Source organism: Podarcis pityusensis (assembly GCF_964106645.2).
Source record: "Podarcis pityusensis genome assembly, chromosome: 4".
NCBI lineage: Eukaryota > Metazoa > Chordata > Lepidosauria > Squamata > Lacertidae > Podarcis > Podarcis pityusensis.
In genome coordinates this window covers 58,122,508-58,144,731 of record NC_138027.1, presented here as the reverse complement: position 1 = coordinate 58,144,731, position 22,224 = coordinate 58,122,508, and the positions used below count along the sequence as shown (strand labels likewise).

The 22,224-nt window shown below is 42.1% G+C and overlaps 1 protein-coding gene across 1 annotated transcript in view; it reads right to left on the bottom strand.

Moving 5' to 3' along the window:
• Positions 1–22,224, bottom strand: part of EFHC2 (EF-hand domain containing 2) — a 58,072-nt gene that overhangs the window by 5,490 nt on the left and 30,358 nt on the right. Inside the window, exons 5-13 of the mRNA XM_081003632.1 lie at positions 20,732–20,983; positions 18,939–19,049; positions 18,496–18,634; positions 14,175–14,340; positions 12,388–12,530; positions 8,906–9,102; positions 7,677–7,810; positions 4,768–4,965; positions 3,318–3,410 (exon numbers count right to left, since the gene is read on the bottom strand). Coding sequence (XP_080859758.1) covers positions 3,318–3,410; positions 4,768–4,965; positions 7,677–7,810; positions 8,906–9,102; positions 12,388–12,530; positions 14,175–14,340; positions 18,496–18,634; positions 18,939–19,049; positions 20,732–20,983 — 1,433 coding nt within the window. The remainder of the gene's footprint in view (positions 1–3,317; positions 3,411–4,767; positions 4,966–7,676; positions 7,811–8,905; positions 9,103–12,387; positions 12,531–14,174; positions 14,341–18,495; positions 18,635–18,938; positions 19,050–20,731; positions 20,984–22,224) is intronic.

The following is a 22,224-nucleotide window of genomic DNA, read 5'->3' as shown; positions in this document are numbered from 1 at the left end:
ACTCCCCACAACACACTTCAATAGTCTAGACCGAAGGTTATTGGAGCACAGGTAACTGTGGCCAGGCTCGCTCTGTGCAGAATGGGATTGTGCCCTAAGAGACGGCGTAAAAATCTTTGAAATAAGTGAAGTGGGGAGGGGAGATCAAAAGCAGCCATGGGCCTCAGGGACCAATTGGGCCTCTAGTGTCAAAGCTCCCTCAAACTGCACCTCCTGACTGTGTTCCTAATCTTTCACAGGAAATGCGGCCCCGTGAAGATGGGGTTGAACACCAGTTATCTACCTCCTTTTTCACTGTTCCTATCAAAGCCTGAGTTGTGTGTTAATGTGGAAAAAACAGTGCATGCTTTTTCTACCCCTGTAAAACTAGTACTGTATAACTCAAGAAATAGCTGGGGACATGCTCCAGTTTTCAAATTTGTTGGATCAAGTTTTCAAAGAATATTCTAACAAGTGTGGCACAGTAACATGGGAAACTATTCAAGCCCTTAGCCTTCATTGCTATCAAATAACCACAGCGAATTCAATTAATGTCTGTATTTTAGATAAGTAATGCATTCCTTTGGCCCAATTCATATTTTGCAATATGAAGCCCTGTAGTTTATTTTCAGATTAATACGCTGATTCTAAACACACTGTTCACAGAAAGCAAGGGTGGGCTTCACTTTCAGATAACTGGTGCAATACAGTTCACTTTATGAAATACATTTAGGATCAGGCTACACATCACAAATACAGTTTCATATTATTGCTCCATGGTTTATAGATAACAAGGCCCCCATGTTTAATACTTATTACATTTATCATAAGTGATAGAACATAACTCTCTTTTCTGGTTGCATCTATTTAATTACTGCTTTCCAGAAGTAGGAGAGAATTCTTCATTTCACTCCTGGATTCTAGCTGTCCCAGAACAACTTTTGGCAGTTCAGGTTAGTGGGAGTTCTAAAAATGAATTATTTTACTCCCTTTGACTAATGCTCATGAGCAGGTGTCAGAAATGATGAATGTGCAGCAAATTGCAAAAGTCATCCATCTGCCTACCGCAGGGAACTCCCTGAAAAGTTCTTGTTTTATGGAGGCACCAGATTTTTTAATAACTGTGCCTTATTTTTATTAGGCATTTCAGAAAAGAGGGAAAAGACAAAAGGTTACCTACTGCTGTCTTATGACAGGCCACAAAGGGCTTTAAAAGGTGAGGAACCATTTCACGTTCTGAGAGGTTTCCCTTTTAACAAGGCAATACAAGGCAAGTCTGGCATTATATAGTCTTTTAATTCAATATCAAAGCCCTCAGCAAAACAGGAGATGGGGGGGGGAGGGGGGGCTGTTTGGTAAGGAGGAAGTGACCTGAGCAAGAAGCCTCATAGCTCCTGAGAGCCCAAGATGGGTTAGTTAGGAGGAGGAAAATCTGGGCATCAGCAAGGGATGACAACTTGGGTGGCCTTGGGCCAAGAGACGGCATGCTTCTCCTCCAGTGTACTGCTTTGACCCTTCCTTACACAGAGGCTTCCCTCGTGAGTTTCACAGCACATCTTGAGAAGCCCATGCCAAAACACAGTAAAACTGCAGGTTCATTCTCCCCCACCTCAATGCAAATATGGGAGCTATAAACCTTGTAATATTCCTAAAGTCACACAAGTTAAAGCAATAACCCTACACTCTCATTTTGCAAGCAGGTTGCTCAGTACAATAGATGCCCAGCGGAACTCTGACATCTGTGCCATGTCGTTTTCAATCTGAGCAGCCCCACACCTCAATAACAAAGGCCCCTCTTTTCACTGAACGTTGTCAGATTCAGACCGCATTTGCAATCTGTGTATTATATATATATATATATATATATATATATATATTTTTAAACCGTCACTATTGAAACAGCTATCTGAACAGCACAGTTCCTAAACAATAATCCAGGCTCTTTTGGCATCTCTAAGACACTGAATCAGAGGGCAATGTACGCACACAGAGCTCATGTAATCCATCTCGTTAATAAAAAGTTAAGAAGGGAACCACAGAAAGGCTGTTTGCAATGAAGGCAAAAATGAAACTCTCATGAATATGTGACGCGATCAACGGGGAGAAGCACAACTTGGCAAACTGCTGACAGCTTGCCATCTTATACAAGTCAGGCTAAAGATTCTGGTGAGAATTTGAAGGTAGTTGTTGGTTGTGTGTACACTCATCTCATTTTCACCTCAGATAAACAGGTTTTCCAGGTTTTCCCAACTGTTTCAAAAGTTTGGAACAGGAGGCAGTTCCCTCTGTGTTCCCCAACAGCCTCAGATGGAGAGAGAAGAGAGAGTGAGCTTCTTCTCAATCCCTAGTCATGCAGGAATGCTTTGAAGTTGCACCAGGCATGCCTCCTCCTCAGCTGTCTCATGCAACCCTTTGACGTGGGGGTGAGGAACCTCTTGGCCCACCAGCAGGGCCAATTTGGCCCACAAGGCCATTTTCCCCAAACCACACCCATCTGTTAATCAGCTGACATCACTCTGATGGGTGGGTGACATCAGCTGATGAGGGAGTGGGGTTCAATGACATATAACTGGTGTATGCAGCCAAAGCATCAGGATTTAACACCCCGCCCACTCAGCAGCTGATGAGAGAACTGGCAAGCACAGCATTGCACCCTACTCCCCCTCAGATACATGGGTGGTGGGTTGAATCCTGCTCAGAGCCTAGCAGAGAGCAAGACTGAAGTCACTACTCATCAGCTGGTGAGCAGAGAGTTCAATCCTGTTGGGTGCTGCTTCACCAGATTGTTTGTCCCCTGCAGGAAACAGGCTGGTGAAGCTGACTTCACATGTCAACTCTAGACAGATGGGCAGGGCCACCCAGCTAGCTGTCACCTGATGTCATCATGATGTCAGGCTGCTGGGTGGCCCTGGCCACCTGTCAAAGCTGGACTTCAGGGGAGAGGGAGAAAAGGTAAAGATCTGGACTGACACCTGCTTGAAGGAGAGTGCAGCAGACTCCCTTTTGCAGTATAGTTGGAATTTTAAGAGGGAACAGCACTTCTTTCGCTGTAGCAAGATTGTTAGCTTCTACCGTGGGTCATGGCCTATCACATTTCACTTGTTGGCCCCAACAAAAGCTGCTTTTGGCAACCCTGCACAGCATTGTTGAGGCACCCCTTGTTCTACTTCCGGTAATCAGCAAATCCAGCCAGAGCAGTGAGACAAAAGAAACATACATGTATGCCCCGGGAGGCTATGCCTCCTTCAAACCTTCCTCAAAAACTGTTCCTGGTTTCCAGCATTCCTGACTCAACACACCATTTACATAAATTCATATAATCTTAGATTGAGACTTACGCAGCCAATATCGCTCGCAAAAGATCATCTGCTACTGGTAGCCTGAAGGACTTGCATATAGTCCTGCACTTGTCGCTGGCCAGCAATCCGCATCTGTACAAACAGAAATGTTTCTCATGGAATTCATTTTTTAAATTAAAATAGAAAAATGTAAAATGCCTGGTTTAAGAGGTGTCAATATCTGCATTTAAAAAATAGTAACCTGGAAAAGATGGTGGAAAAGCTTTTGGAAAGGAAAGCTTCTTAAAATGCAATCCAGTGACTGTTCCTTGCCTTCAAGCTGCTCCATTGTGTGGAGCTTTGAGTACCAGGGAAGGCTAATACTCATGCCTACTTATTAGGGTCAAGGGCTGCAGCTCAGAGGTAGGACATTTGCTTTAGCTGCAGAAGGCCCCAGGTCACTCTCCAGTGCCTCCAGATCCTGCTCAAACTCAAAAGCTAGATGGGCCATTGGTCTGACTTCCTGTTCCTTTTTCCTGAGTCACCAGCCAACCTGTCCATCTCAGTGCTTCTGCCAGGGCCTCCCCCTCATGCACCCTCAGAGAAGGGCTGCAGCTTTCTGGCTCTTCTGGCAAAGGAGAGAAAAGTAAAAGAAGAAACCACCACTAGGCACCAGGCTCGTCTGCCCACCCAAATGACACCCACGCCACCCCCCAGAAATCCTGCTTGCTCAAGCACTTTGCCTCCAGGATGCTAAAATGTGCTGAAGGCCAGTGGGAGACAGATTGATATATTTGCTTCCAAACCTGGAGCTTTGAATTAACAGATTGCAGACCAAAACAATTAAGTCAATAGGATTTAAAAATTGTTTCCCTGTAGTAATTAGATTCAGACCATAACAGTGACACTGGATTCTCAGAGCAGCAGAAAAGGACAAGCCCTGCCAAACAAAAAAGGGAGGGAAAGAAGATACACTGGGCCTTTCCAAAATGCTGCAAAGGACTTTGAGACAGACAACATATTTTGCCTATGTTCAGTGTAAGGGAAGAAGCAAAGCTCTCCGATCACTTAAAGTAGAAGGACACTCCCAAACCACCAGAGGCAAAGCAAAGGCCTTTAAGGTCTACAATCCAAAGCAGAGGAAGTACTGAACTTACTTCCAAGTAGATGTGATTAGGATCAGTGTGTGATTCCCACTAATTCCAATGGGAAAATCAACACGGACAGAGATGGCCTTCCTCACTAGGTGAGGCCACCATATTTCCAGGAGGGGCTTCATAGAAATTAATAGGAAAATCAGCTATTTCCTCATACCTAACGGAAACATCTACATCCAGCTGCTTACAAGCCATTAGCATCAGAAATGCAGAAGCTGAATAAGAACAACTGTTTTGAAAGTTCAGAAGCTGTATCCTACTGACAACATACACCTTCTGTAAATATATTATAACTTCCCTGTTACCCCCTTACACCCTTTAAGTACTTAGCTATGTACACAGTCATTCCTTACTTGCTCCGGTCGTTGTACACAAGCATTGCCAAGAGTTGACCAAAATTCTCAAAGCTATTTTTCTTAAGTTGTTCCTGGGCCACTGCTAGAAGATAGGTGGTATCCATTTCATTCTTATCTCTCAAGCTATAGTATCGCCCAAGGGTCATAATTTCATGTTCTGATAAATTTCTATCTGATATATTCAACAGCAAATTTCTGAGGAAGAAAAAAAAATGCATATTATAATTGCTTGCATGAAGTGTACCTGAAAAGAGCAACAAATGTATACAGCATTTTCTGAAGTGGCCTTCCGTTAGTACAAAACTGTGTTGGCACAAAACATACTGCTAATTTTTAACTAGCATCTACACTAAATCTTATTTTCGTTTAGCTTCAACACAATGAAATGGAATGGAAATTAAAAAATGAAATGGAAAAATACATACAGGCATACATCATTTTATTTGTAGGCCACCTTTCCATAGTTAAAACCATGCTCAAGGTGGCTTACGACATGCAAAAGAACATAATTACAAAAATATCAAAGGTAGTCATAAACAATGAATGAAACACATCAAAAAGTACACAACCAAACTGAACAAATTCCACATAAATCATAAGATCTAAAAATAAAGATAAAAAAAATTAATATCAATAACAGCAACAACCCCCCTAGCAAAAAAAATTCCCTAAACAATACCCCGACTCCAAAATGTTGTAACTGCTCATAATTGTGCTTTTTGCAGCTGTTTTATCTACTCATCCAGCATAAACACTTTTTTGAATAGCTGCATGTAGAAATAATGACTAATTCATATAACATGGAAACAAATATATTAATTTAAAAAAAACAAAACAAAAAAACCTTCTTCAAAAGCAGTTATATTTAGGTGATGCACAATCTACTGATTTGGTAACAATATTTTTTTGTTATTTTTCTTTTGCTTTCCAGTGTGTTCTGAAGTGGCTTTGCAATAAGAACAAAAAGTAAACTCAATCTGTGTCGAGGCAGCAAGATTTTCTTAAAGCTATTGTGTTGTTAAACTGATTGCACTATAATTTGAAAGTGTTGGTTTGCAAAGTTCTCTTCAAATTATTACACATGTTAAAAAGCACATTGCACAAGATGGGTTTAAGTCATAACAAAAGCCAAATATTTCAAAGAGATATATGGATGCTTGCTGGAAATCAGTATGACTTTTCCTGATATAAGAAATTCTCAGAAATATAAAACCTCAATATGTGCATGGTACTTTGCCATTTGATTTTCATTTCAATACAAAGACACAACAATCATGCACATTACTTTAAACATCTAAACTGAGTCCCTGGTTATGATAAAGATCCATCTGTGCTTACAAAACAGTGCCCAGTTGTAAAATATGTTTGTAGAAAATGGATCAAACCAGGCCATTAAAACATAATGCCAAATCATCAACTGGCGTTCCGAGAACAAAATTTGGGATCGCACTTTAGCTTTCAAGGAAAAAAACAAACAAATCATCCATTTCCAGGCTAGATGGAAAATAAGATAAAGGGTGGGGGGGAGCACAGTAACTGGAAGCTTCAGAGCAGAGTATAATTTTTGCATATTTTCTGCCCAGAGGAAAATGACTTGGAAGTGGAGTTTGAAGATCCTAGTTTAAACATTTCTACTGTTTCAGGCCAGTGTCCTGCAAAACACAGACTTGCAGGAAAATACCCTTAATTAAAAGACAAGGAGAAAGTGAAAAAAGTTTGTATTTCCACAGGGAGGTTTCGTGTTTACTTTGACAATGTTTCTGCACAGATCTGTAATTATTGCATGTATCAAGAAAAACGCAAACATGTATGCATGTTTAGTGACAATTAAATGTGTTTGATGGGATTTATGGAAGTGTGCATAGACTGCAGCCTTAAGGATTTCAAATGACAGAAATTGTCATATAATGAAAGAACAGGACTGGAAATCAGGAATAGAATATAGGAACAATAAAGTGGGTTTGTCATCTGCTTCAATTTTGCACTCGTCAGTGAGGCTTTTGTGTTCCAACAAGAGCCTTAGGAACAGGGTGAGGTGCGCATCATCAGAACATGCCAGCAACCAGAGTCAGGTGTGTGGACCAAGGCTTGAGACCTCACACCTCTTTTTAAAAAATGGATCTCGGGCAGCTGGAAAACCTTCTGTCTGAATCTTTAGAGAGCAGCTTCTAATCAGAGTGGGAAACGCCGATGAACTGGATGGTCCAAAAGTGTGACTCAGTGTAAGGCAGCTTCACGTGTCTGAGGCCATATACACACCATAGATTTAAAGCAAATTGGGCCTCCCCATAGACTACAGTGGTACCTCATGTTACAAATGCTTTGGGTTACAAACACTTCAGGCTGCAGACTCTGCTAACCCGGAAGTAGTACCTCGGGTTAAGAACTTTACCTCAGGATGAGAACAGAAATCGTGCGCCAGCGGCATGGCGGCAGCAGGAGGCCAAATTAGCTAAAGTGGTACCTCAGGTTAAGAACAGTTTCAGGTTAAGAGCGGACCTCCAGAACAAATTAAGTTCGTAAGCAGAGGTACCACTGTACTGGGAACTGTAGTTTATTAAATGTGCAGGGGGTGGGGTGAAAATGTGCTTTAAGAGTAGGGTGTGTGTGCAGCCTGTGTGTATTCACTGCACCTATCATTTATAGCAATGAGACTGCCAAAACTCCACACAATATGTCCATCCTACCAAAAGATACAAATTCAGGTCAGAACAAGACTCCATAGGTGCTCCACAGGTACCACTGCTAAGGACCTTGTGTTAGTTAACCTGTTTGTGCTCTATGTAATAGAGAAAGCCAATATCCAACATCCTAGTAGAGTTTCTCTCTCTGTTATTGATGATAGGAACCTCACAGAAGATACCCTAAACTTAAACTGCCTTTCGTCTAGGCATTCAGAGACTTACCTAAATTCATCATAATCAATAGTGGTGGTGTGTTGAGGATCAGCAGCTGCAAAAATCTGCTTAATCTCTCTTGATCGAGGTTCTCCTATCGCCTTCAGTTTGTCCAAAATTACGCAGATATTGGCCATAGGAAACTGTAAAGAAAGGGTCCAGGTGAGACTAACAGAACATATATTTAATACATACAAAGTACTAATGCACAGCAGCTTGAAAACTACAGTAGCTAGTTATTCATATCCTTTATGACAAAGACATGCATTAGTTGCATTATATTTGCATTATTTTTAAAACACCAGCACTGAATCCCTAAGTAGCTTTTATAAAAAGTTTTCAAAGTGATGCCAAGCTCAACCTGAGAAAATCAGTGCCAGTCAAAGACATTGTGCTGCATAAGATGTGGCACCCCCTCCACATACGGAAGCCATTTGGACTTGTTGCAGAATCTTACTTCAGCACCGGAAATGGAACAGCATTCACCATTTGGGGATCTTGCACAACAAATCAGAACGAATGTTCAATAAATAGTGGTTGGCATCTAATCTCCCTGCAAACTTTGCTCAAGCACATCAGGATGAACATTCAATAACAGGTTGTCTGGAAGTGACCCTGATGCAGCTTTATTGAAACATGGCTATTTCATTAGAATACGTTACGTACGTAGTTGCCCATAACATACGACTTTTTAAAAACAGTGCCCCTAGCGCTGTACTATCCCTTTCAGAATCCTAATTTTATCTCTATTTGGTTGTTCTTTCTCCCAAGGGCTCTTGCACAACTCCTTTGTGGAGAAGGAACCATAACAACTATCAGATATTCTTATGGATTTTGTTTGGTTAGCTTCGACTCCTTTATCTTTTGCACAGGAAAATTAACTGGTACAGTGCAGACTGTATCAGCAGTTCTCTTTTTTGCTTTTGCTGATTTATTCTTCCAGGAACAAAGGCGGGATTAGGACATTATGAAAGTCAATCTGCAAGCCTGAATCATCAGGCACAAAGTGCACTCCATGACATTTACCAAAGACATTATTTGGTATGTATCTCGCAGAGAACAGGTTGAGAACATGGACTCGTTTTTCTCACCGGGTCGTTTTCAAATGAGACAACGGTGGCTCTGTGTTGATCTTGGGGGTGAATAAACAGTGGTTTTCAGAGCCACCATTATTTAAGCAAGATAATAAAACTCCATATGCTTTAAAGGCCAAATAAGGATTGGAAAGCACAGCTTGCCTCATTTGCATGTTTCTCCATGTAGTTGAAAGCATACTCATCAGCATCCACCAAAAGAAAGACGTGTCCATGGAAACACACTTTAGCTCCGACATACAGATCCTTTGCTGTGTAGTACTCAGACAGTTCAGCCTTATATAGCTCTTGCCCAGGCTTCTTAACACGACCTCTTTCCAGGAATTTCCCACCAATTATCCCTGTAACAAGAGAACAATAAATAACAAGTTGCATATTTCAGAAAGAAACCAAAGAAACTGCACCCTCAAATTTCCTATCAGCCAACTGGCCATACCACAATATTTATTTCCACCTATAAATGCAGATTCCTTGATATGGCCATTTCAGTGTCTGACAAAGGAGTTCCTCATCCTTCCTCCCATCCACAACAGCTAAGTGCATCCCTCATCAAGTTTCTCCTGTGGGTTGGGAATGGTGTGGGATGCGATACAGGAGCCTGCTGGAGAGGAATATGAACGTGACCCACTGATTTCAATGGGTTGGATTCCACGTTATGTTAACTTAAGGAATTCCTGGAAGTAGGGGAGTGGGAAACTTTCCTTCCATCAATGTCCTTAAGTTATCTTATCACCCAAGCCTAGGGTGATTCCCATCAGTCTCCCACACCCCGTCACACATTGTTCAGGAGTGACTCCGGCCCTCAGGAGAGGTTTTTCAAGGGGCTCCTGTGGCTGAAAGGAGATGGGAAACTTTCCATGCATAAACTTCCCTAAGTTAGTTTATCCTAGAATCCAGGTCATTGAAATCAATGGGGAAAGTTAGTTATCCCTGACCTTTGGGCCATGCAAGCTGGACTGATGAAAGCTCAGTTGAATAACATGTGGAGGTACCACCTGGTCAACCCCAGATTTACTAAGTACTTTTATATTTTGCCACTTTCCATTGTGGAATGGAAGTCTTTATGCTCTCAGGGAGTCCACTATCCAGGCACCGACCCAAGCAGAGACCCTCTTAGCTTTCAACTAAGTGGCTGCTGCAGCATGTGCCCTCAGATCATTCCCTTGGACATATAATACTTTGGGCTGAACAAGCAGTACATGAACTCTGGTATGCCTGTGGTTCATTTCCTGCTTATATCTGCGCTCCCAACCAAAAGCCCCAAAGCATGCATTAGGCATCATAAAATGTTTCATATGTATTATTTGGTGATATAAGTGTCGTAAAAAGGGATGGGCAATACAATGAAATTCCATTTAGAGTCCAAATTATAAGTAAATGCAGAACCTGTAATGCTTTATTCAACCTGAGTTTGGTTCAGAAATTTTCCTTTCACAATAAAACTGAAAGGTGAAAAATCCATTAAGGTAAAATTCAGGATCTGACTTAAGCCTGTAAAAGCATGAAAATTTAAGAGTCAAGAATAGAAGCCAGGTCACAGCAGCTTCCTCCCATCTAGTTACTGACGCATATAAGACCATCAGTTTGAGCAGACAGCTGCATTATCTAGTCAACAAAAGCTTTTAATGCCATTATTGGTTCTGGGTTTCTTCACATAGAGACATTTACTTTCTAGCAACTATAAAATAATTTTTGCAATGAAAAAATATATAGAAAAATAAAACCAATTATTCAGAAGGCACTGACAAAGACAGCACAGCCCAAACTACTCTCTCTCTCTCTCTCTCTCTCTCTCTCTCTCTCTCTCTCTCTGTCTTTCTCTCCCACTAGTGTAAGGATCTGGGAGGTTGGAGAAGGTGCGGTATTTTGTTTTCAGAAATACAGCACAACACAAAGTATACCATCTTGTTTACCCGAGCACAAACAGCACCTAGGAAAGAGTTTCTATCACTTCCTCTTGTTGCAATTGCCCAGAATGTTGGAGTATACCAGACCCAACCTTCTTGTATGAATTTTGAGGGTGATGATAAACAAGTCTGTCCCCATTCCTATCACCACTAGCTGAAGAAAGAATGGCTACTAGTCTTATCAGCTGTTATCACAGATGGGGAATTTGTGGCCTTCCATATGTTGGTCTTAGTCTGAACTCCCGTCATCCCCAACCAATGGCCATGCTGCCTGGGGCTGATGGGAGTTGGAGTCCAATGACAGCTAGAGGGGCACTGGCTCCCAATCCCCGGGCTATCCGATGGCAGTAAATGTCTCTGAACACCAATTGCTGGGAATCACAAGTTGGGGAGAGGAGTATTGTGTTCAGGTCCCACTTTCAGGCTTCCCAGAAGGATCTGGTCAGCCAAGCACAGGAGTCTAGAAAAAGCCAGAAGCCAGCTCACACATCCCTTAGGATTGCCATTTTCATTGCCAATGGAGCCTTCACCCTAGCCTTCACACACCAGCAAACTACCCAACCTATTGTCAAGTCTCCCAACCCGCAGGCAGTACCCCCATCTTGAAAAATATGCACAGCTGCCTCTGAGGCAAAAGGGGCAACAAAGTGCACCAGGTAATTATCATAAACACTGGGAGAGAAAAGGGTATAATCCGCTTCCATCACCCCTGCCCCACCTACGGTACCAACAATGAACCATCATCCAAATCCAACAGACTCTACCACCTGCGATCCATTTAGGCCTGGGAATTGCAGTTGCATTGCGTAATCTCCTTAAAAGCTAAACTGCATTAAATTCTCAGACCACCAATACATTACTGAAGCATCAGGAAAGTGCACCTAAATTTGCTTTCCCCTGCCCCCCATACAGCGTACTGCATATTAAATGCCCATACAAAATCAAGTACTCTTTTGCTACCGTGGAAAATGGTGGGTTTCAGTTTAGATATCTCTATCCAGTTACGCAGTTTATGGCCAGAGACAGCAGGAGCTTTTATTGGTGATTAACATCTGAATCAGAACAAATTGTGGGGGGGGGGGGGGGGTTTGACCAAATTGGAGGAGGCAGCTACCACAATTACATACCACCCAGATACTAACCAGAGCACATGCAGCCTATGAAGTTGTGATTTTACACAGCCTTGTATTTAAGGATTTGCCTGCTAGACATAGGATATCTCCTCATCATAGAAACGCCCTCCTTTTTTCCTCTGCTAGCCCCCAACAGACTAGCAAAACATTAATCTGCAGGGCAGGGACTTTTGTAGGCTTGTAGACAAGACTGAATAGTAACCTATGTGTCTGGGGCATGCAAACATGCTACAACAATTTGGGGTTTTAGAAATAAGCAAATGTTTAAAGATTCCTGCACATTCAAGTCTTCATCCTCAAAGGAGTTTGACCACTGCGTCTCTGCATGATCCATTGTTATGCTGGCACTAGCTGGTTCCAATACAGCTCTGCTAGGGGTAGGTAATCCTGGGATAGTGCTACCATTTCTAACGCAACAGGTCTGTTTGCCTTCAAATGTGTGTGCCTTGTGTGTCCCTGCACGAGTTATTTCTCGCATTTATCTCCACCCAACTGACGAAGGTTGTGATCCTTTAATATAAATAAATAACTAAGGCCCTCTGCCCTTTTCACTAGAATTACCTGGAACTGAATCTGCCTCTCTCACCTGTATTTCGCTGGGGAGGCTCAAACACTTGAATGGTGTCATCACTCAGATAATAAGAAACAATGAACTTCCGGTCTTTGTCAATGGGATCAGTAGTAATAAATTGTGCAAGAAATCGCAGTAAATTACTTTCGAGGCCTTGCCTGTAATAGCAGAAGAGGTACAAATTCAAGATGTGTCTCCTTTTCCTTTACATGGAGAACTCCTGCCATTTGTTTAGTAAAACAAATAAAAAGCTAACAGTCTTCGGTCAACTTCTACAACAGTTTGAACCACTGAGAAGATTGCCATTACCCATGCCCAGGTTTTGCCTTTAACGAGTTTGTTTTTGTGTTTCCAAACACATTTTTGTTTGGGGGGTGGGGCGGAATAACCAACCTAAGCTTAAGCAGTATATTAGAAGCTGTTTACATTATAAAAAGTGATCCCTCTGTGAGGTATCTGATTTAAAAAGCAGCATACAATTTTACAAACTAAAGCAATAAATTGTAAATGGCACTCCAATAACAATGGATTCTATACCACACCAGACAAGAAACACATGATTTTATGGATCTGGAGTTACTTGGCAGGACACGACCACACACTACCCCCCGCCCCTGCTCAGGTGAGGTACCAATAAAGGAGACCATACAGTTGAATGGGATCAAATCAGGCCACAACTTTATTGCCTACAGATGAAATGGTTTGGCAAAGGCACTGGGTAAGCATTTCTTTCCGGGCTGCCTACCGGAAATGACATCAGGGTCAACCCAGCAGCAGGGATTCCTATGACTTACATCAAATAGGGGGATCCCCGCCTCTAAGAGTGCTGAGGCCCAAGCCCCCCGTCTGGGCAAATGGTCAGAAGCAACTCCATCACGGATCCCTTTAACAGGGTACCCTATTTCTGGAGGGGAAGGGGAGGGTACAACCCCCCCCCCCCACACACACACACCAAGGCTAAAAATCCCCCGGGTCTTGTGCTGAGCTTGAGCCAACAAAGCCCGGCAACTGTGATCCCACAAAGAAAAGCTGGGCATTGGGGGCTGGTGTGAGCTATTTTAAATCCCTCAGGAGTGGGCCTGAGGGAAGCCTGATTGTTCCCGAGAGCCTGTCCCCTGAGAGCCCAGCCCTCCGCACCACTGGCCAATTTGGCAGGCTGAGCAGGATTTCAAGCCAGCAGTGGGAGCTGAAGCTCGTGCTCCGGCAGGGATCAGACCACGACACCCAGCCCTGCATCGTCAGCAGGAGGGGAGGCACTGGCCGTCCCACAAAGCTGCCGCACCACCAAAAAGGGGGTAAGCGGACATGCCTGGGCTCTCCCTCCATCATTCTGCTAATAAAAACTCCCAAGCAAACCATAGTAGCACAGAAGCACTGATTCCAAAAAAAGTTTAACAAAACCCAGAATCCCTTACAAAACTGATAAAGCATCACTAGGCAGCACAGCATGTGATTAGACAGTGGAAACAGGAAAAGTAAATGGGAAAACAAAGGAAGGAGAGAGCAGCATCCCTCCCCCATTACATACTGGACACTAGTGTGTCACTATTGTGGTTCTTGTTATCTCTTTTAGAGCTAAGCCTTTGAGATTAATGAAAACAGGCATGCATGGTAGGAACTCAGACTCTAAATTCTGAAAATCTATTATCTGCTTGACTCATAAGAATTATGAATATTACAAAGCCCTTTTGTAAAATTGGTTGACATAAAAACGTTTAATGGTAATTTCCCTCCCCCTCTCACTTTCCATTTCAGGAATCGAGGGGAAGGGTAGGTTCCAAATATTGCCTTTGCTCAGGTACCTGTCTTTTTCCATGAATTTCTTGAAGTCTTTTTGGGGTGGTTTGGGAAGCAAGCCCGTGCAGGAGCAAAGGGAGTCCTCTTCAGAGCCAAATCCATGATATGGTGGGAACTTTCTTTCGACTTTCGGAGGAGGTGGCGCTTTGTACGGAATTGGAGTAAAGTCCTCTGTAACACAGAATTGGCAACTGACATTTTACTGTTCAGTTCCTGAATATGTTAAGAATGGCTCTGCATTTCAAGATAGGAGGTCTCAATCTAAGGAAACAAAATTGTTCTCCCCTTTTGGCAGATATATTTCTGAAGAATAACGTGTGCATTTTAGAAAAGCAAATGTTTCCCCTAAACAGGAAAGCCCAATTTTGAAAATATTTTTCAAGTTGTTTCCTCTGGGAGCATACTGTGATTGATATTTTTCTCTGCTTTCTGTCAACTTCTCTCTATGGATGGGAAAAACCGAAATGTTTCCGTGAGCCTTGGGAGACTGCCAACAAACAAAAGTCCTTCTTATCTTTGCAATGGGCTCAGCCTTTTCAAACCTGTCTTTTCCACTCTGTGTTCTTTTCTTAAATGCTGCCTTAATCCCGGTGAATTGATCTGCACTCATCTCATAAACATAATTTACTCGTTGACATCATTACCATAGTCAACAATGTGTAACTTGCATGGGAGCACCCAACCTTTTACATAGTGACGGCCGGGTTAAATAAAACTATTTGGGGGTTAAGCCAATTCATTTCCATTGAGTTCACTTGGTTTATATCAGTACATTTTTGCTGTTTAAAAATAATAATCATGGACGGACATCCACACATGGCGGTTGAAAAAACAAACAAACAACCAGATCTGAGAAGGATGCATGTGCAGAATTAGAAAGTAATGGTGGGCATGTGTCCTTTGAGAAGAAAGAAATGTAGCGTTTTCCAATGTATGGGTAGCCGGGTGCTTCTGGGTTTCAGGGCTTGCATAACAAATATGACTCTGATTACAATCTCTCTTGCATACCAACAGTGCCATCTAGTGCAACGCAAGCGGATGCACTAAAGAGAACTTGCATGTTGAAATGGCGTCCCAAAGGAGGCCAAAAAAGCGGATGGACTGGGGAACAGCTTACTTTCCTCCTACCAGGCAGTTCACAGACTACACTGGCTTGAGTCTGAGATCAACAGGGGTATATTGTTCAATGGGCCCTGAATTAAGAGAAGCTGCTTTCCTCCCCCAGGAACATTTTTGCCACTTTGCTTGCTCGGGAGGTGGGTAGTGACAAAAGCCTTCCCCCAAAGCAGCCGCAGATTGCCTTTAGCTGAAGGATGCCAGGTAGAAACACCGAGGAATTTTAGAGACAAGGAGGTATAAACCCTAGCAAAAGTTAACAACCTTTTAGTACCACCTATCTGAATTATTTAGGGTGATGCTTAAATCTCCAACTGCATTCAATGATAATTAAAAGGGCTAAACTTTAACTGGATGAGTCTGCTATTTTCATTTTTCAGTCTTAAGTGCAGTAAGCCCACACTTCCACATCAGTTTATGCTTTTTATCATTATTAAAGTGCTCCCCAAACTTCATATGCATTTTAGTGCACATTCCTCCTAATACAAAGATGCATAAAATCATGCATGGTGTGGTTACAGAGACAGATTTTCTCCCTCACTTGTAATATTAGAACTCGTGGACAGTGAAACTTAGTGTTGGAAGATTCAGAGCAGACATCAGGAGGTACTTATTTACACTTGTTGGCATCCATCTGTCTCAAAAGACAATGCAGTGCACTTCCAGGGGCAAAGTCAAACCACTGGAGTATCACAGCACCCATTGTGGCTGCGGAGACCAGTAACTCATAACTGCTGCCTCCCACATTGTTTTTGCTGCTTTGGCAGCACTGAAGTTATCTCTCTGGGGCACAAGCCTGGGCAGAGTGTATGGAGGTCCTGGACTGCCCAGACGACAATTCCCCCCTTTTGGCCTCGCTGATGTGGTCCAGTATGCCATCTACTTCCTCGCCTAAGTAATCAATGTTGAAACTTATGTCAATCTAATCCTGAAATAATTGCTGGGTTAACTTATATAAATAATTTACCACACATAGATAGGAGCAATCTAGGTAAAAGTAATTTATACTGCATAAGAAAAACTGCATTATATGCAGATTTAAGTATATTTACTCAGAAGTAAGTTTCATTGATTTCAATGAGACTTACATTCAAGAAATTATGTTTAGAACTGTAGTTCCAATCAGCAATATATTCAGAAACTGATTAGGGGTGAAGTCAGCAGAGAAATATTTCCCCCCTCAAACTGTAAAGTTATCCTGACATTTTCTAAAGTAATGAAAATATAACAGCAAATGACAACAGAAATGCCAGTAGATTTAGTGCAATCTGTGATAATTAGGATTTCACAATAGTACAATCAACTTGTTATTTTCTCTAAGCAGTGATGTTTTTAAAAGAATGTGACAGAGAACAGCTTTAAAAAGATTAGTTAACATATATCTCTGTGCTGAACACATCTGTCATCTTTTGGTGAGTGGAGAAATTTTCGTTTTTGAACTCAAGTAATTTCTTGTCAGAGAGATAATGCATGGCATTTTGCCAAAAAAACAAAGCAAAACTTCCAATATATCCATCACATGCAAATATATAAACACTGGCTTTAAAAGATTACTCCAATTTATAGTGCATTAAAAATAGAGTTGTTGGGAAATTATGCCTCGAGGGGAATCCACGCAGCCCCAGATTTTGTGTAGTAACATCTGCCTAGAGTTCAGTTGTGTTCCAGAGGTTTCCCCTGTCACCTGGAATTCACTAGAAGCCTCTAATCATGAGGGTGCATAGGAAGCTGCCTTGCGCTATTTGTAATCTAGCCCAGTATTGTCTTCTTTGACTGGCAGAGGACTTTCCCACCGCCTTCTAACTGACCTTTTAACTAGAGATGACAGAGGTTAAACCTGGAACCTTCCGCATGCAAACCAGGTGCTCTAAAACTGAGCTATGGCCCCTTCCCATAACCCCGTGGTGGGCTGATAATGTAATCAGCTATTTACATCGTATCTTTTGTACCCTGACATAATCTGTCCAGAGGTGAGTACAGTGCAGATTCTGCTCTTCCTCCTGTCCCCAATGAGTTATTTATTTCATGTTGCGTATATTTATGATCCACCCTTCACCAAATGGTCCCCCAGGGCGGGAACGTACACATAGCATTAAAACTAAGTTTTATGTTGTTTCAAAGCTATCGATCGGGGGCAGGCCCTATGTATTTGGTGCAGCCGACAGCAAGTGTGAAGGGCACAGATTTGTCCCGCCCGTGCACAAGAACTTCTGTCTGCCCACAAAAGGCTTCGTTCAGAACAGAAGTCATAAATATGTAAGCTTGCTCAGATCAGTCACAAATGCCTGGCGTAAAGAGATGGTTGAGAGTAGCAATCAGGTTAGAGAATTGCCAGGCGGGGTGGTAAATGAAAAAGAGGTCATATATGTAAAACTGATTTGCAGAGCAATGAACTCTGGCTGGCACTTGTGAGACCAAGAAAGTCCATCTTTCAAGCTCTCTTCTTTCCTCCTGTTACTTTGGCTCACACAAACAGAGCCCTCATGTGAGCCGTTAAAAACTTGGTCACCACAGGAAATCATGTACGAGGTGGCTATGATCCCTAAAACACACAGTCAGTTCAACATAATTAATATTTTTTCCCCTAGCATATTTTAAAACGCTTTGTTGGTCCAAATTCTCTCTGTGTGTGTTATTACTCAATGCAGTGCCTCAGTACAAGGACCTGGTCCAGATTCCAATGAAAGAAATGTAATACCACTGAGTGGAATTCAACTAAGTTTTAGACAAAGTAGACCCGCTGAAATTAATGGACATGACCAGGTTAGGTCCATTCATTTCCATATGTCTACTCTGAGTAAAATGTTGTTGAATACCACTCACTGCTTTTAATGGTTCTGGATAGCATCCTTCTGCTCTAATCTAGCAGTTGGTATCATCAGTGGTAAGACTAGTAAAGCCTTCTCCATCCATTTAAATAGTGGACCCATATCTGCATTGTACAAGTGGAGCTGTTTCATTTGCTGAAGCAACTAAGGCAGCCTAAACTGCAGGAATTCCATTATTCCTTCACTGGGCATAATCTACATTTTTGTTTCTTACCAAATATATTGTTTACATAAATTTCAAACCTAAACCTGTCCTAGGAATACAAAACTACTCAAAAATATTTTTACCAAAAAAAAAAAGACACCCCCCCAAAAAAATTGCCACTCCATGTAAATCTACAGTTCAAAATTAGTACATAAAAGTAGCAGTACTGTTACTTACTGACTCCATACTTTGTCCTATAATATTCTTTGGTAAATTCATCACAATCGCAGAGAACTATCTTTCTTCCCCAAACATTGATTACTGACCCTATGCTCAGGTCACAGTCTTTATAAAATTCTTGGTGCACTGCTCCTGTCTAGCAATGGGAAGGAAAAATACAAAAGTCTATATGAATCTCACATTGAAATGAAAGCTTTTTGGGGAAGTGGAAACTTGGCATAACATAAAAGAGGTGAGTGTAACAAAATGTTTTATTTCACCACCACCACCACCTTCATTCCAACAAATGCTATAATACAGAAACAGAAACATTGGATTTTGTGGTGTGCATATTATTATTTTTTAAAAAGGAATCTTGCTTGCTTCACATAGCACATACGTGGAGATCAGAAACAAATAAAGTTGCATTCTGTAAAGTATAATTACAGAAACTAGCTTACCTTACGATTGTCCAGAATGTAACGGCCTTTATTTCCTACTAATCCTCCAAACACATTCAGGACTGTCCGATCTGTGATTGTACCAGGCTGATACAGTCCAATTGGACCATACTGGGGGCCAGGGAGGGAGAGGAATAGGCTGTTAATATCTGTAACTATCAGGGCAACATAAAATAATATCCTGCATTATCTGGTACCTGTGGCTCTACAAAATACGAGGAGATCACCTAATGCCAGGTCAGGCTACCTGTCCACCTGGCACAGCACTGCCTACTCAAGCAGAGGTCTTTTGCATCACCTGCCACTGATACTTTCAGCTGGAGATGCAAGAAAGTGAACTTGAAACCTTCTGCCTGCAACACATATACCACTGAGCTATGATCTGCACTCTTATTCCATATCACTATTATCTTATTTATTTCCTTATATTTCTATATATTTCTTATATTTCTATATATTGTATTTTTATATATTTATATTATACATTTCTATATTTTCTTATATTTATATTAGCTTATTTATTTTCTTACATTTCTGCTTTCTCTTACAACCTAAGGTGGCATAATGTGGTTTCCCTTTCTAAACCACTGAGCCTCATGGGCTTGCCGATCAGAAGGTCGGTGGTTCAAAATACCCGTGACGGGATGAGCTCCTGTTGCTCAGTCCCTGCTCCTGCCAACCTAGCAGTTCAAAAGCCCCTCAAAGTGCAAGTAGATAAATAGGTACTGCTGCAGTGGGAACGTAAATGGCGTTTCCGTGCGCTCTGGATTCCATTACAGTATTCCGTTGCACCAGAAGCGGCTTAGTCATGCTGGCCACATAACCCGGAAAAACTGTCTGCGGACAAACATCGGCTCCCTTGGCCTGAAAAGCGAAATGAGCACCGCAACCCCAGAGTTGAGGGGTCCTTTACCTTTACCTTACCCATCCAGGTACTCAATAGACCTAAACCTGCTTAAAATAACCAAGGCGGGAGCCTCAAGTACCTTCAGACCACGCCCTGGCCATGCTGAATATAATGATATACGTGAGCTTCTGAATCCACTGTGGTGTTACCACTGACATCAAAGGCCAAGCAAGGAAGAGATGGGTGAGATCTGCGGCTATTGCTATGCAGGCAACAGAACTAACAGGTCATAAAGGATATTTCTGAATTATGAATTAAGCCACTAAGAGATTTGCACAAAGCCAAAATTCAGTGTCACCGCTTGCATCCCATTCTACATCATAGTAGAGGCTCCTCCTGCAGTGCCCCCAGGGCTCTGCACCCAGTGCAGCCAAACCAGTCTCACTCCCCTAAGTTCACTTCTGGGAACAGATCAGAAACTACCTTATACTGAGTCGAATCATTGGTCCACCCAGCTCAGTACTATAAATAGTGACTAGCAGTTGCTCTCCAGGATTTCAGACAGGGGACTCTACCAGGTCTACTCAGAGATGCTGGGGATTGAACCTAGGACTTTCTGCATGTAAAATAGATGCTCTACCACTGAACTATGGCCCTTCCTAAAGTAGAACTTTCCAACATGGGGGGAAACTCTTAGCCTCCCTGCAAAAGTGGTCTTGACTTTTACTCAGGGAAGCTGATTAGTCACTATGGATAGCAGGGTGCTGGACTCAATGGACCTTTGGACCTTTGGCCTGATTCAGCACCGCTCTTCTCATGTTCTATTCATGGAAATGAATAGAACATGGACCACAGGTGGGTAGTTGGCACCTAATACACCCCAGTCATCTTAGGAAACAAATGAATAATGACTACCACCCATAGTTTTCATATATATATAATTTACCTTGGGTAGCTTCTTCCTATTGAGGAATAAAGGCACGGCATCCCGACCTGAATTCAGTGGTATCACTTCTTTTATTTCAATGGTGTCATCAGCCAAAAAATAATGTAGCACCACTTCTCGGACATCCCCAAACATGCTTTCAGTGTCATCCCAAACACCGTAAAAACGTAAAACGTGTCCGTCATGCTCCAGAAATTGTTGAAGTGTATCAAAGCGCTCATATGGACGTAAAGGTTTCATACTATCTATCAACTGCAGGTCAGGAGAGAAGAGATGAAAGCTTTTCTTATGTACAGAAACATCTCGTTTTCATGATAAGCATTATTTCTAAACATTTCAGCAGCTTTTAAAAATGTATTCCTTACAGGAGCCACAAGGGTTGGAGCCAGGAACGCCCACTCTCTGTTGCTCCTTGTGACGAGTCATTCAGGATTTTCACAATGCTGGGGTATATGTCAATTGGGTTAGGCAGGTGGAATATATGCTCAATGTAAACAAGCATCTGAATAACATTTTCACATTAAAACAGTTTCCGTAAAGTGAGGTGCTTGAAATCCACTTTTAACACCAATTTATAAAACTGAAAACCCTCAGTAAATAGCAATACTTCTATGACTACCTTACCATCAGGCGACATTTTATTTTTAGCTATGTAATTACCTGTGGAAGGGGTAAAAGGTATGGCTTTTTTTCTTCCTGAAGTTTGTCCTCCCCATATAAAACAATACTAAACAATAAACTAAACTGTGCAGTCCTTATTAATCAACTGGGGGGTTTTCTGTTCTCGAAGGGGACCTGTCAGTATTCTTTAAAATTAATAACATAACTTGTTAGATCAGGGAGAGCATGAAATGGAGATGGCAGAGAGAAGGACAAAAGAGAGTCAGGAGCGGTGGGTGGAAGGGCTGGGAAAGAAAATATGTGAAGAAGAAATTGTTCATGTCCAGAGCTGGAACATCCTAGTGATGAGACAAAACAGCCTATGGGAAGTCCATGGTGCCCTCCAGAAGTTGTGGACTACAGCTCCCATCAGCCTCAGCCAGCATGGTCAACACCAGGGATGAGAGTTGTAATCCAAAACACCTGAAGGTTACTACATTGCCTACCCCTGCCCTAGGCATTGTACGAGTAGCATCAGAATAAGCTTGTGTACTTTCAGAAGGCTGAACTTTTACCTTCAAATTACAATGAAATAAACCTGGGTGAACTGGGGGCAGAGGAAAGGAAGAATGAAGGAAGCACAAAGCAAAGAGAACTACCTCCACCTTCTAATTTCTTCAGAACACTTACTGCTGATATTGTGACATCACAGAAGCAAAATGCAGAAGGGGCAAGAGGAAGACTGGGAAAGGAGTCGAGGAGGAAGCAGGGATCCAAGATAAGAAGGGATGGGAAAGGAGATCTTTTTGCCTCCCTATCAGCACACGGGTCCCAGCCACTGGTTAATCTGCCTTGATGTTGCAAACTCGAAAAGTAATCATCATAAAACATTA